Source organism: Camelus ferus, chromosome 32 (genome assembly GCF_009834535.1).
Source record: "Camelus ferus isolate YT-003-E chromosome 32, BCGSAC_Cfer_1.0, whole genome shotgun sequence".
NCBI lineage: Eukaryota > Metazoa > Chordata > Mammalia > Artiodactyla > Camelidae > Camelus > Camelus ferus.
The window spans coordinates 9,804,677-9,821,232 of NC_045727.1; the positions used below are offsets into that span (position 1 = coordinate 9,804,677).

General features: G+C 42.0%; 1 protein-coding gene across 3 annotated transcripts in view; it reads right to left on the minus strand.

Moving 5' to 3' along the window:
- Positions 1-16,556, minus strand: part of LOC106730681 (dual specificity tyrosine-phosphorylation-regulated kinase 1A-like) — a 58,286-nt gene that overhangs the window by 15,174 nt on the left and 26,556 nt on the right. For 2 of the 3 annotated variants that reach the window (XR_004316730.1, XR_004316731.1), the window contains exons 2-7: positions 15,550-15,855; positions 14,951-15,075; positions 8,094-8,614; positions 7,422-7,574; positions 6,634-6,778; positions 5,770-5,995 (exon numbers count right to left, since the gene is read on the minus strand). Coding sequence is in view for 1 of the 3 variants with exons in the window: in XM_032471983.1 (XP_032327874.1) it covers positions 8,273-8,614; positions 14,951-15,075; positions 15,550-15,721 (639 nt within the window). In the remaining 2 variants the exon portion in view is untranslated. Of the gene's footprint in view, positions 1-5,769; positions 5,996-6,633; positions 6,779-7,421; positions 7,575-7,600; positions 8,615-14,950; positions 15,076-15,549; positions 15,856-16,556 lie in introns of those variants that run through there. The other variant, XM_032471983.1, reaches the window with a different exon arrangement.

The window sequence follows — 16,556 nt, forward strand, 5'->3', positions numbered from 1 at the left end:
AGACTCAAGAAATGTTAGTAGAGACAAAGAGAGACATTTCACAGTGAAAAATGGGTCAAACATCAGGAACATAAAACAATTACAAAGATATGCACACCTAATAACAAAGGCCCAAAACACGTGAAGGAAAAATTGACAGAAATGTCAAAAGGAGACAAATCCACAATGACAGCTGGGATCTCAAAACACAACTTGCAACAGGTGATAGAACAAGTAGACAGAAATCAGTAAAGATCCAGACGATTTCAACAAGACCACCTACCACCTTGACCTCACAGACGTTTACAGAACACCCTCCTGTGCACCTCTTCATCTGGCTATTCATCTGTATCCTTTTTCATATACTTTACAATAAGCTAGTAATCAGCTGCCTTTTCCTTCCTGATCTAAGATTGCTTCATTGCTCTACCACCTGCTTTTACCTCCCCCTTCTTTTCTTGCCATAGATTTGAGTCTAGCCTGTCTTCAGTATCAACAGCCAGCACACATTCCTCTCCATTCATGGTACTAGCCATGGCAGACATGTGGGAAGGGGGTGCTGAGGAAGAGAATGAGGGACACTCCACCAGGGCGACCATGCCGGCTGGCATCAGGTCCCCAACCACGGCGTCTCTGTCAGGAGAGAGAGCCAGGCCTGGGGAAGTTGCCCTTCACCACCGCGGGGCAGCAGGGTCGGGGCAGGACAAGCACTCACCACACCACTCACTTTTATAGAATAAGTATGAAAGAGTTTTATTTTAAAAAAATGTTATTACTACGTAGCCCCTCGCTAAAAGCTAAAATATTCAGTCCTGATATTATTTATTGAATGACCAAAGTGATGACAGGAGAGAAACTGCCAACATAAAAATCCAAGCAGAGGGAAGGGACCAGGTGGAGCCCAGTGGTTTCTGTGGGCACAGGAGGCAGAGCTCAGAGCCGGGGAGCCTGACGTGGCCCAAGCTCACAGGACACAGGAAGAGAGAATTGCCCAGAGAGCACCCTGGAAATGTGGAGGTGCCCCCTCACCCAGCTGAGGTGCAGCAGAAGCTGATGGGCGCCTGCATGAGAGGGCACTGCCCAGAGCCAAAGAAAGAACTGCAGGGAAGGACTGTGCTGGGCGCGCCAGCTGGGAGGGCACAGAGGGCCCGGCACGGTGCCTGCTCCTGTCAGCCGGGTGGGAAGACCTCACCGTTCACCAGGCACTGAGCAGAACACCCAGTGGTGCGGAACAACTAGCCCCAGACTGACATCAGGCCTGAATCCACTTAACAAATCCAAAGCCAAGACCCAAAGGGATCAAAGCACTTCAGAGTAACTTAGTTATATCTAAGCTCAAGAAAGTTTATAGACATACAAAGATCTCCAGGAACATTCAGAGTAAAATTTACAATGCACAGCATCTAACTACAAGTTACCAGGTAGGCAGGAAGGCAGCAAAGTATCTGTGATTCAGAAATAAGGAAAATCAATAGATCTAAACAATCCAGAACTGACACATATCTTACAATCAGCAGGCAAGTTAAAACACTTATTATATCTGTATTACATATGTTCAAGAAGAGAACCAGAGACATGGAATATAGAACACCCAAATCAAATTTCTAGAGGAGGATGGGGGTGACGGGTATAACTTAGTGGTAGAATGCATGCTTAAAATGCATGAGGTCCCAGGCTGAATTCTCAGGACCTCCATTGAAAAAATAAATAAATAAATAAATAAATAAATAAATAAATAAATAAATAACAATTTAAAATAGTAATTTTTGACTAAACTTCAATAAAAACAAAGAGTTAATAGGTGACTGAATTTTAACTCTTAAAAAAAAATCTCTAGAGAGGAAGCTACAATGTCTGAGACCAAAATAGTTTGGTAACAATAACAGCATATTAGAAAATGAAGAAAAGACTGGTTTATTTGAAGATACGGCATAGAAACTATCCAAAATGAAATACAGAAAAAAAAGTTAAAAAATGAACAAAGCGTCAGTTATCTGTGGGATAACTTCAAGAGACCTAATATACATGAAACTAGACCTCCCAAAAGAGAGGAGAGAGAAAGGTACAGGAAAAAATTTTTTGAAGAAATGATGACTGAAAAATTTCCGAATTTGATAAAAATTATAAACCCAAAGATCCAAGAAGCATAATGAACTACAGGTACACAAACCATAAAGGTAAAAACCAGGAAAATCAAGAGAAAATCTGAAAAGTCATCTGAGATAAAAGACATGTTAGGTACAGAAGAGCAAAGATAAGAATGTCAGCAAATTCTCAATGAAAACAATGTCAACTCCAAATTTTATACCTAGCTAAAGGATACTGTGAACACAGAGCAAAATAATGACTCGTTCAGATATAAAAAGCTGAAAGGATGAACCCCAGATCTGAACTACAACACATAACAAGGGAAGTCCTTCAATGAGAAGGAAAACGATGCCAGACGGAAGCAGGGTCTCCACAGAGGAATGAAGAACACCGGAAAAGGTAACCACATGAGCAAATGCAGAGACGTTCTTTTCTTAACCTAATGTGCAAAAAAATGCTATCAAGTTTACAACATACACAGAAATGTATAAAAACAACAGCACAAAGAAATAGAAATATACTAGCGTGTGACTCGTTTACTTTACGTGAACATCACTAGGATAAGTCACAAGCGCATGATACACATTCTAAAGCAGTCACTAAAATAACACAAGTTAGAGCTCAAAGAAAACAAAGAAGAAAAAATAAAATCATAAAAAACAACTAATTCAAAGGAAGGCAGAAAAAGAAAGAGAACAATGAACAGCTAGAAGTAATAAAAAACAAATAGGGGCATACTGATAAAAACAAATAGGTTAAAAGTAAAAGAACGGAAAAGATACACAATAGTTCGCCATGGTATATGGAAGACCATGGCTTAAATACTATACAGCATTGATCAAAAGAAATGTTATTGTATCACATGATTTATATTAATATCAGACAAATATGATTTTAAAGCAAAAATTTTAAAGCAAAAATTTCAAAGCAAAGGGATAAAGAGAGTAATTGGTCAAGCAGTCAACTAATTAAGAAAAGTAACTGTCTACTTAGAAAAGTAGGAAGATCCTGAGCCAATGACCTAAGCGTCTTAGACAAAAAGAACTAATACACATCAGAGCAGAGATCAGTGAGATAGAAAACAGAAAAACAATGGAGAAAATCAAGGAAACCATAAGCTTGTCCTTTGAAAAAATTTAATAAAAAAACTGAATAAAAAAGAAAATACAGTATACCAAAACTGGAGACATGTAGCTAAAGCAGTGGTGAGAGGGAAATTCGTAGCACTGAAAGTTTACATTAGAAAAAAGGTCTCAAATCAATTATCTAAACTCTCATGTCAAAAAACTAGAAAAAGAATAGAAAATAAACAAAAAGCAAGGATAAAGATGAGACTATAAACCAATAAACTGAAAACAGATAAATAACAGAGAAAAATCAAAGAAACAAAAAGCAGCAAAACCAACTGGGGTCTGTTCAAAATATGGAAGACCGACTCAAGATGCTGTACATGAATATCCATAGCAGGTTTTATCTGTGATAGCCAAAAACTAGAAATAATCCAAATGTCCTTAAAAACAACAATTCTGTTTCTACACACTAGCAAGGAGCAACCTGAATATTTCTAGATTATAGCAAAGAATAAAACAAAATTTTAACACATATCTTACAATCAGCAGGCAAATTAAAACACTTATTATATCTGTATTACATATGTTCAAGACGAGAACCAGAGACATGGAATATAGAATACCCAAATCATTTATAACAGAAGCAATAAGAAATACTTAGGAATAAATATAACAAAAGATATGCAAGACCTGTGCACTGACACCGCAAAACACTGCTGAGAAATAGTAAAGATTTCAACAAACGGGGAGAAGTACTACATTCATGGGTTGGAAGATGCAATACTGTGAAGCTGTCCCAAACCGATCTACATTCAATGCAATCAAAATACCAAGTAGGCTACTTTGTAAAACTTGACAAGCTGATTCTAAAAGTTACATGGAAAATGCTAAGGGCCTAGAATGCCCAAAACATATTTTAAAAAGAACAAAGCTAAAGAATTAGCAACGCCCAAATTCAATCTTTAATCAAGCTGCAGTAATCAAGACCCTGTGGTATTGGCACCAAAACACAAAAATAAATCCATGAAACAGAACCGAGAATCCAGAAATAGATCCACACATACACAAAAACTGATTTTTGACAAAAGTGCACATTCTTTCAATAGAGAAGCAACGGTCTTTGTCAACAAGTGCAACTGAAACCACCGAGTATCCCTGCACCAAAAATAAATAAAATCCAACCCATTCCTCACACCATGTATGAAATGTAGCTCAAGTGCAAGCATACACCTAAATATCAAAAACTATAGAACTTTCACAGGAAAACACAGGAAAAGAATCTTAATGATCTTGAGTTAGGCGACGGTTGTTTAGACACAACATCCAAAGTATGATCCATAAAAGATAAAAATGGATCAATTGGACTTTATCAAAATTGACATTTTCTGCCCTTTAAAATTTACCTCAAAGAATGAAAAGACAAGCCACACTGGGAGAAAAAATGTGCAAATCATGTCTGATGAAAGACTTGTACTCAGAATACATAAAGAATGTTCAAAACTCAATAATAAAAAAACAAACAACCTAGGTTTAAATACAGGCAAAAGATATGAACAGACACTTCAACAGAAAACATATTTGGATGGTAAATAAGCAAGACGCTCAGCTTCATAAGTCATTAGGGAAACGCAAGGTAAAACCACAGTGAGACACCACTACACACCCACAAGAATGGCTACAATTAAAGACTGGCCATACCACGTACAGACAGAAATACGGAGCAGCTTTGGAGCAAGCCCTTTGCAAATCAGTTTGTAGGTCTCTTAAGAAGGTAAACATGCACCTCCCATGTGATCCAGGCACTCCTCTCCTAGGCCCTTACCCTAGAGGAGTGCAGGTGCGTGTCCCTGTGAGGCCTGTGCACAAACGTTCCCAGCCATTTTGTTTGTACAGCCCCCAAACTGGAAACAACCCGAGAGTCCGTCAACTGGCAAATGGAGGAACAGACCGCAGCGCACCCATAAATAAAATACTATTCAACAATTGAAAAGAATGAAATTTTGATGCAACGTGGATGAATCTCAAAATAATTATGGTGAGTGAAAAAAAGTGAGATTAAGAAAAGAGTACACACTATAATTTCATTTATGTAAAACTCTAAGAAGGCCAGCTGATCTACAGTGACAGGAAGGCAGTCAGTGGCTGTGGGAGGCAGGGATGGGCCATGAGGCTGCACAAGGAAGCTCGACGTGGTGTGTGTGTTTGTTCATTATCCTGACCGTGTGCTGCTCTCACAGGTGCACACGTGTCACAGCTGGTGGCAATGACACTTTCAATACATGCGGCTTATTGCGTGTTGATTACACCTGAATAGAGCTGCTGAAAACACCACGCGGCCCAGCACGGTGCCTACACTAAGTGCTTATTATAAAGCCTCCCCTGCTGGCCAACGTGCACAGCATGGCCAGAGCCGGCCTGATCATAACACAAGAACCTGCATTCTAGCTCCTTCTCGAGTTTTCACCCCAGCAGGAATCCCAGCACAGCGCACCCTGACGAGTCTGCGGCTTTGGCTCAGCGTGCAGCCCACACAGCGCTAAAGCCTCTGACCCGGGAGTGCTGTTAAACGTTCTATCTGTGACACCGGTGCAGCGTACAGAAGGGTCTCGTATAAAACACAGATCTGTGTTACCTAAATAGGAAGCACCTAAGGGGTCCCTCGCAGTCTGGAAGAGGACGGGCTCGTGGACAGAGGGTGTTGCCACATTGACCGTCGTCCGTGCCACGCTGTGCGAAGACCCACAGGCCACTCGTGTGATCTTCTGGCCTTCTAAGCCTTGTGTGAGTGTGGCCTTTCTATTAACCATGGTTGTACCACTGCCCTGTCGCCCATGGTCACTGTCACGCCAAGCATATACCTGTTGGGGGAGGGGCAGAATTTTTCAACATTTCAGAAAATCTTCTTGATTTCAAAATTCTTGCCAATGACTACAGATGAGTTTTTACTTAATATCAACCCACTGAACTCATTCATCTATTTCGTTCTGTTACAGGAAGCAGGAAGGTTTTCCTCTTCAACTAAATGCAGTAACATTTTTTCCTTTATTTTGCAAAGAAAAATGATCAAAAATAATATGCTCACTTTTCAAGTAATGCACTTCTTGGCTTTACAGAATTAGAAAGTATATTCATTTTTAATTCATTCTGATTGAAGCACAGTGTGCTGATTCATTGTCAGAAATGAATTTAAGAGTATGTCACCCACAAGCCTGTCTGCCTACAGCCTCCCATGGCAGAAGAATGAGGAACATTTGTCAAGGATAACTTTACTTCTGAAATTAAGTACATATATATATCTCCCCATAAGACACTCGAGTGGGACCTGTGTCAGTCAACACCTCCTTCCCGGGTGCCCCACTCACGCTGGCCCCTGGGCAGGTGTACACAGGAACACAATGGACCAAGCCCCCCCTCCTGGTTCAAGGACCAGGACTCATCTCCTTTCCTCACAAGCTGCACTTCTGAAACAACAAAGACTTGCCAAGATCTCGCTTACCTGCCCTGCATCAGTGACCGCCAGGCAGTGCAGGGCCCCGAAGGCCACGTGCACAATCTTCTTTCCGCTCAGCCCTTCCACCACCTGTGGCTTCCTCACGGGCACGTCAGAGCCACGGCCCGGCCTGAAGGAATCCCCCTTCCCCCTGCAAGGAGGTCAACAGATTTTAATAGATGGCTGCGGTCTGGCGACGGCCCACCAGAAGACACTCATTGCCACGGTGCTGGAGCAGCTCACTGACATCACACACAATACCCAAGGTCTTTGAAATCACGGTACAAAATAGGATACCATTCATTGAAATTAGTTCATTCATTCTGCTAGCAAGATCCTGAATGTGTGTTTTACAATATTGAAGCTCCTGGTGGAGGTTTCACACAGGTTGAAAACATGACGTCCAGCCTCAAATGGCTCTTAAAACACCTCTCTGCTCTAATTCTTTCTCAACCTGCTTCTGGCTCAAGACACTCAAGCTAAGGCCATTACACTGTCCTCGGTCAGCTGGAAAGTCCACTCCTTTCTGATTTAATAAAACCACCCTTCACTCAAAACACACCTGAACTCTTCCAGGGACCAAAGAAATCAGAAATCTGTTTCCCACCCATTTGACCACTAGGCTTCTTGCACAGCAAGAAAGCAGGAAGACCCATTACACACACCTCACCTAAACAAGACAAGCTAAATTTTTCGTGTTCTTACATAAATGACCCAGTTGTAATGGGAAATGTCTTCTGATAATATTGCTGCTAATCCCAACGCGACATAAATAAAAGGACAGAGATGCTTACCATGCCTTTCAAACGCCAATACCACCATCCCTTCCATACAGCTGAGGGTGATGGATGCTGCATGAGCTGGAGGTCCCTCTTCCTGACAGGACTGCGTTTCCGTGCCCAAGTGTGTTTGGAGGACTTAAAAAATCCAAATGTCCCACCCCCAACCTGAAACAAAACAAAAATGGGAAGAAAAAAAAAAAGGAAAAACAAACAGGGGGAAAAAAAACACCCTCTTGGGGCCCTTTATGCAAATTATGTGCAGTGCCTTTTATTTTAAAATTAGTTGGCAAATGATCAAGACCAACATCGGAACAGTAACTTTTGTGGAATAGAAAGATAAAAAAACCCCACTGGCAGGTTAAAATGAGGGAGGCAAAAAGAGGACACCTCTGAGCTATCCATGAAGATGGGTTTGGGCATGGCTCTTTTAAAAACTTCATTGTCCCTTTGCAATCTTTCCAAGTTAAAAAAAAAAAAAGTCAGCTTTGCCCTCTTGTAGTGGTTCAGTGTGTTAATCTCCTGATTCAAGCAGCTTTGCATTTTATTTTTTGGAAAAAAAAAACACCACTTCTATAAAAACACACAAGAAACAAACTCAAGTTTCAATTTAGTCACGAGCTAGCTACAGGACTCTGTTGCACACAAACTCCTGTCATGGGGGACTGTTCTCTGTCAGCCCCTTACCTCACTGTCCGATGTCCTTCAGTCAGGTAATGCGCAGGACCTGTATTAGCAGGAAACTGGTACACTGGATGTCCAGCTATGCCAGTCTCTTGGCGGGGATTGGAGTAGATGGTTAAATTAACGTCCATAGCTCCATTCTGTCTGAAGTCCAAGGTATTAGCAGCCACTGGGCGGTTCTGCTAGGCCTGACTGCCTTGATTGCCAGTAGAGGAGGAAGATGTGGAGGAAGAAGTAGTTGAGGAGGACAGGGATGTCATGGAGTGGTGACAATGGCCAACCTCCATAGAATCCTGGGTAGAGGAGCTATTTGTTGGAGAACTGTAGACCCTTGGCCTGGTCCGGTTACCCAAGGCTCGTTGTCCATGGTGGTGCTGGGAACTGTTTCCATGGTGATGATGCAATGCATTCTGTTGAGGGGCTACATGGAAGGCTGTTCCTTGAACGGGATGAGTTTCAACAGTGACTTGTGTGGGAGCTTCAGTGCCTGACCAACCAAGGGGAACAGGAAATTGCTGGCGCACCTGGAAGAACAGATTTTAAGAGGATTTATTCAGAGTACCGTTGCCAAGTTTCAATCTTCAATGAAAGGCTACAACACTAGCATTTACATTAATTAGAGGATTTTGAAACTTTAATGTGTTAGATAGTTCTGTAACACAAACTTCCAAATACGTTCAAGAGTGAAAAACATTTTACTATGAAATCTTCAGCAAGTTATACCCATAAACAGGCTCATATATTTTACTGGCCACCTTCTTTCCTTGGGAGCACTGCTTATGCCAGGCGTCAGCAAACATTTTCTGGAAAGGCCCATAGCGTAAATATTTCTGATGGGTCCCAAAGGAATTCTTCACTGTCCCCCTAAAGCCCCTCCCCCTCCATCTTTCCTGTTTTGATAAAAGCCCTACTACTCATCCAGCTGCACGACCATCCCTCCATTCAGACAGCCAGTGAGCACTACTGAAGCCACCTCCAAACCAGAGCCCAGTCCGGCCTCTCTTCTCCATCTCCAAAACCTGACCCTAGATGAGGCCACTACCAATCTCTTGCCCAGACTAATACAACAGCCTCCTAAATCAATCAACTCCCGTCTTCCATCCTTGCCTTTTTCCAAACCACTCGCCAAAGAATAGGAAGAATAATTCTTTTTTAAAAGCACAAATCCAAGTTAGGCAAGAAAAGGAAATAAAAGGCATCCAAATTGGAAATGAAGAAGTAAAATGGTCACTATTTGCAGATGACATGATATTATAAAGACTCCATCAAAAACCTGTTAGAACTAATAAATGAATTCAGTAAGGTTGTGGGGTACGAAATCAATAACAGAAATCTGCTGCATTTCTGTACACTACTAAGGAAATACCAAACAGAGAAATAAAGAACACAATCCCATTTACAATGGCATCAAAAAGAATAAAATACCTAGAAATAAATTTAACCAAGGAAGTGAAAGACCTGTATATTGAAAACAAGACACTAATAAAAGAAATAGAAGACAAAATAAATGGAAAGATAGTTCATGCTCGCAGATGGCAAGAATCAATGTTGTTAAAATGTCCAAACCACCCAAAGCAATCTACAGAGTCAATGCAATCCCTATGGCAAAATTCCAGTGGTCTTTTTCAAAAAAATAGAGAACAAATAATTCTAAAATTTGTAATCCACAAAAAAAAACACTGAATAGCCAGAGCAATCTTGAGAAAGAACAACAAAGATGGAAGCATCATGCTCTGTGATTTCAAACTATAATACAGAGCTATAGGCACTAAAACAGTAGAGTATAGCATAAAAACAGACACATAGATCAATGGAACAGAACAGAGAACCCAGAAATAAACCCACGCATATATGGTCAATTAACTGATGACAAAGGAACCAAGAATATACAATGAAGAAAGGACAGTCTCTTCAACAAGCTGTGTTGGGAAAACTAGATAGCCATACAAGAAGAATGAAACTCAACCACTATCTGGTACCAAACCCCAAAATTAACTCAAAATGGATTAAAGACTTGAACCTAAGACCTGAAATCATAAAACTCTCAGAAGAAAACATAGGTGGTAAGCTCTTTGACACAGGTCTTAGTGATGATGTTTTGAATCTGACACCAAAGCGAAAGCAACAATAGCGAAAATAAACAAATGGGACTACATCATACTAAAACACTACTGCACAGCAAAGGAACCAACAAGATGAAAAGGCAACCTACTGCCTCAGAGAAAACATTTGTAAATCGTGTCTCTGATAAGGGGCCGTATCCAAAATATATAAAGAGCTCTTAAAACTCAACTGCAAAAACCCAAACAATCCAATTAAAAAATGAGCAGATCTTAATAGACATGTTTCAAAGAAGACACACAGATGGCCAACAGGTACAAGAATAGATGTTCAACGCCATCAATTATCAGGCAAATGCAAATCGAAACCATGACAGATATCCTCTCGCACCTGCTAGAATTGCTATTATCAAAAAGACAACAAATAACAAATGTTGGCAAGGATGTGGAGAAAAGGGAATCCCACTGTTGGTGGAATATTAACTGGGGCAGCCACTGTGGAAAATAGTATGGGGGTTCATCAAAAAATTAAAAACAAAATGACCATATCCAGCAACCCTCCTTTTAGGTATTTATCTGAAGAAAACAAAAATACTATCTTCAAAAGATACATGTACCCCCATGTTCACTACAGCATTATTTACAATAGCAAAAACATGGAAACAACCTAAGTGTCCACCAACGAATGAATGGATAAACAGAACAATCCCAAACCCATGTGCAACCTGCACAATCTGTACAATGCTCATCTCTCCAACCTTTTCCTCCAGCCACCTGGGCTCTGACTATACAGGGTCTTCCTTCTATTCCTCCACCTGGTCAGAATCTTTCAAATCCCTCAGGATATTTGTCCTTACTGTTCCCTTCTGCCTACAATGCTCTGATTTCTAATTTCTGCTTGGATGCTTCTTCCTCACCCATTCAGTTTCAGAGTCTCCCCTCACCGCCACGGCTAATGCTGCCCCAACTTCTGCAGCAGAGGCTACTAGCTGTCCTCAAAAAACATATTCTTCTTCCTGAGCACATGACTGCACTCCATATACTAGCCTCCCCTGTACAAGACATGGCCATGTGACTGTTTTAGTCAAAGGAATATGAATGAAAGTCCCTATGTCATGGCCAGATCTGGCCCTTAAAATACCTCCCAGGTACTTCGCCTGCTGGAGGCAGCAGACAACCAGGCCCTCGGGGATGGGCAGTCACAGGATGGTAGGGGAGAGCCACACCACTAACCTGAATACCCATGCAGGACTATTACATAAAAAAGAGTACTTTTATTCCTTTAGCTACCATATTTTGGGGGTCTACTGATCTGCTATCAGTTGGGCCTACTTGAATTAATATAGTCCACCCAAAAAACAGCTATTCTCTATTACATTAGGTTTTGTTTATTTACTGTGTCACTGTAAGCGCTAGGAAGGCAAAGACTGTGTCTTTAGCACCAGTAGCTAGCACAGATCATTAAGTATTTACTCAATGAAGGTGGTCTCAGAATCAAAATTTCAGAAATACTATTGAAAATAATCCAGTAGAAAAACAGAAAGTTCTCAGAAAACACTAATGGTTTTTAAATTATGAAGCTACTCACAGGGAAATATATACATGATCTTGTGGTGGCTCACAGTGAAAGAGAACGTAACAATGAATGCATATATACGTAACTGAAAAATCGTGCTCTACACTGGAACTTGACGCAACATTGTAAAATGACTATATCTCAATTAAAAAAAACTTAAAATAATTAATGAAGCTACTCAAAATTCATGCATAAGAAGAAATGAACAAAATATAACTATACTCTGTCCAGCACCACTTTTCATTTCAGACTTCGCCAAAGGTGATCGCACTGACTGTGTCTCCGAACTCTGTTACTGGGAAGCTAAACTGATAAAACTACATGGAGGGCAACTTGGCAACAACAAAATGACAAACCACATTATTCTTTGACCCAGCAATTTCACGTCCAGGAATTTTTATCACAGACAAACTGCATGTGTGGATGATCTATATATAGGGTTATTTATTATGGCATTATTTGTGATAGTAAAAAAGACTGAAATAAGCTAATATGAGCTACTGATACGACTTACAGAATATCTAAACAATGGAATACTGTGACTTAAAAAAACAAGAAGAATGAAAAAGCTCTCTATGTAATGATACAGAAAGATCCATATATATATATATATATATATACATAAAAATTTTTTAAATATATGTGTAACATGTCAAAATAGAAAACCAGGTGTGAAACAGTGTGCATGGTACGCTACCGTCTGTGTACAAAGGTTAGGTGAAGAATATGTATTTGTATTTGCTTGCATGTGTATAAAATATCTCAAAAAGGATACATAAAGCTGGTAACATTAATTTAGAAATTGGGTGGCTAGAGGACACAGAAGGGAAGACGGCTCACTGAATCCTCTTTTATGTTTACTTTTAAACCATGTGAATGTATCAAGTATTCAAATATTAGATAAGAAAAGAGCTGACGCAAATAAGGCACAACACTGACATCTGTTACACACACGGGGGGGGGGGGGGGGCAGGTGGCTTGCGCTATGCCCAGGATGGTTTTGTGTGTTTGCAGCATTTACTGTATTTAGAGGGAGAAAGGGAAGAAGGAAGGAAGGTTGTTCTAGAGAATCAGGGAAAGCCTTTGGCAGAGATATTTAAGACCCGCAGGATACACAGTAGTTACCAAGGCAAGGCCAGAGGAAAGGAGCACTCCAGGCTGATTGCAGACGACGGGAGAAACGTGAGCGAGAACACACATTTTATATTCCAAAAAGTGAAGAGCATCCAGTAAGACCAGAGAGGAGGATGAGCGGCCTGCGGAGGGGCCGGACCACCGGAGCCACGGTAACCTCCCTAAGGAGTCTAAACTCTTTTTCAGTACGAGAGAAGGCCAAGAACTGGCTGAAAGCAGGGGCAAGAGCTGGATCAGACTGCTTGACCGAACACTGACTCGGCTGCAGAGAAGAGAACGGGATAGACTGGTGAATGAAACTGGACGGTGGAGGACCAGTCAGAATAGTCTTTCTAATCAGATAAACTAGAGATGGTTGTCGCAAGGGGGTGAAGTGAGGTGGGGAGAATAAAAACACACACAGGCTATTCAGAACGCACGCTCTCCACCCTCTGATTCGCTGTAGGCGTGAGGGAGAGAGGAGTCCGGATCAAGTCCCCAGGCGCCAGGTGTACGACCTGAGCAAAAGGGTGAGTTCAGGGCCATTTGCACCAAGAACAGGTAAGGGCAGGAGGGCGGCGGTGGACGTGGAAATGATGGCAGCAGTTCACGGGCTGCATCTGGAGTGTCGTGTTGTGGAGTCTTTCAAAGCGATACTGACAGTAAATGATTAGAAGTAAAGGCATGAGGCTCAGGAGTGACATGTAGGGCAGCAATAAAGATGGAAGTGATGTGCCTCAGGACGGTTGCTGCGGTCACTGGCTAGAGCTGTGAGGTGACCAGGAAGTGTGTCAGGTGAGGGAGAGGGGCACAGGGTGGGAGCAAGAGGAGAATCCAGAAAGGAGACGGCGGGGGCGGGACGGGGTGGGACAAGGGACAAGTAAGACGGAGGAGAGTGCTTCGAAGAGCAGGGGCAAGCCAGTGTTGTCAATGTGAGTGAGGAACAGAGCGAAGTGACCGTGTGCCGTCTGGACACCTCGTGACCAACACTGGTGACCCTGCAGGAGCAGCTCTTGGAGCCGGGAGGCAGCCCAGCTGGGGCGAGCTGAGGAGCTGGTAAGGGGGACAAGACAGAGCCCTCAGGAAGCAGAAATGTGGGGTGAGAAAGACATGGGCCAGGGAAAGGTTTTGCTTCCGACGGGAGACCTGGGGACGAGCAGGGGCTGCAGACAAGGAGAGACATGGACGGGACAAACGGAGACTGGTGACACACAGTGAGGAGTCCCTTTCCTAAGACTGTTCCTTACACAGTGACGAGTGAGAGAGAACAGAGAAGGCAAGACCAAAAGTTTCTAAGAGGAGAAGGAGGGTTTGAAACAATTATTAAAGAGAACGGGAGAGAGATGATGGCTGGAGAACCAGGAAAGCTTGCCCAGGAAGGCCGGTGACTGTGAGCAGACAGCTGCACACGCAGATTTCTGCACCGGGGACGGGGGCTGGTGTTCATCAACTTCAGTTTTATTTCACTCATCAAATAATATACTGGCTTCTTGTTATAAAACACCACTATGCAGTACTCAGCATGAATTAACTTATTATTTTACAAACGGTATTTAACGAATATTTTTACTACCACCATCTGCTTCACCCCTTAAAAAATTTACTTAACTAGATCCTCTTTAACAGCTTTAAAAAACAAAAAACCTCCAAAACAAAAAACGAAACAAAACAACATGGAGGTGAAAATCAAACCACAATTCAGAATCAGATTCTGATTCAGAATCTAGGCCTGTCCGTGATCAAAGGCCACGGGAGGCAGAGAGTGCAGTAATTAAGATGAGCCTCAGGAAGTTACTTAACCCATGAAGTCTCAGTTCCCAACGTAACATGAAAATCCACACTGTGTGAGGCTCAAAATGCTGCCACGGTAAATGAATAAACATGGAAAAAACACTTGAAGCAATGGCTGGTATGCGCTTAATAAATGTTAGCTATTTCTAAACAGGGATGCGCATCTTCAGTCAGAAATAAATTAGAATGCCTTATAAACGAGGAAGGTACGGCTCTGCAGAGCAAATGACACAATCATTCAGAAGTCACCTGGTGCCCTGTGCTGCCCCCCCCCCCCCGGGCACGGCAGTCATGGGGTGAAGGGCGGCGCCAGGGCCCACCTGCGGGCTGTGCGTCTCGCAGTCCATGGCCTGGACGGCGGCGGTGAAGCGCCCGCCGCTGTGCCGCTGCTGCTGCGTCGGGTCCGACCTGGCTCTCCCACTGCTGCTCGTCCCCGACAATCCACCTAAAGTATCACAGCGCAACACACCTTGTGAGTTGAAAGTTAATTCTGTCCAAGTACATATCCTGCAACTGTAACATTAAAACTGGAACTATGTCACCAAAAAAATTTCTATTAACGCGAAAGTATACCAGGAAGGCATCCAATTCTCTGTGGCCTTTCGCATCAACCACTGAACTAAAATATAACCGAGTTTGGTTACATCGGGAAAACTCAAGCATGTAGACCAAGTATTTCTATTTTAAAAACAATTTAAAATTTTGATTTTGTTCCCAAGCAGCATTTATTGACACATATAACTAAGTGTTGGAGCTTTAGGGGAGGTGACTTTTTTTTTTACTAGCCACAAAGAACAGATTTAGGGCAAATAGTTCTTCCCTACCCATTAACAAACCTTAAAAACACTTTAAAATAACCCCCACTTTGTAAAGAAAAGGGTAAACACATCAAAGCCTAATTAATCTCAAAAGAACCGACCTGAGCTTGAAGACGTACTAGAGGTGGTGCCCGAAGACTGCGACTGCTCCACGGTGGGGCTTGTGGACACGCTATTACTCGTGTTTGTATCTTCATCAGCTGTCTTCTTGAAAAAACTGTGCTGCAGGGCATAGTAAGGTTGAATTCGAGCTTTGGGGTCATAATCAAGCATCCTTAAAATGAGGTCTTTGGACTTCAAGCAGTCAGCTATGTATGACCCGATTCCCCAGCACGACGCCCACCAGGTCCTCCTGTTTCTGCTCCAAGAATATTATGAAGTTTACGGGTTCCTGGTGGTTTACACTCCTAAAAAGAAAGATGAAAAGACTTCCTTTAAATTTGATGGAATATGTAAAAGCCTACATAACATCAAATATGTTTACCTGTATGATATGTTGAGACCTTTATTAAAAAGAATGCTTTATAGTTAGAGCCTCTGTATTTTCACACATTACTATTCTGAATGCACTGTAGTTCGGAGAAATTCAAAATAATTTTGAGACCAAAAACGACTATAAAGATCATCTAGCCCAGGGATCAGCAAACTACGTCCTGGCCCAGATTCTGTTTTTATACAGCTTCAGCTATGAACGGTTTTTTCATTTTTAAAGACTGTGAAAAACAAAGCCAAGTAACAATACGTAACAGAAGCCCACGAAGCCTAAAGCTTTACAACGGGGTCCTGTGCAAAGGCAGCGTGCCAGCCTCTGCCCCAGCCCGGGGGGGGGGGGGGAGGCGAACCTCTTTTCTGCCCGACGCACCTGTGAACTCAGGTGTACTTCCTCAGTAACCGCGGCTCACTAAAGCTGTGGGGATCACTCCTAATAAAGAATCCCAGGTCTAACTCTCCCCGCTCCTATTCAGATAAGTTGAAAGCAAATTATTTATGCCTCCCTTTAGAAAATATGTTTAATAATAAATTGTCTTAACATGCACTGAGATTTTCTGGAAACTCATTTTTCAACAAATAACAATATAACCTTTAAAATCCCTAAGACTACTGAATT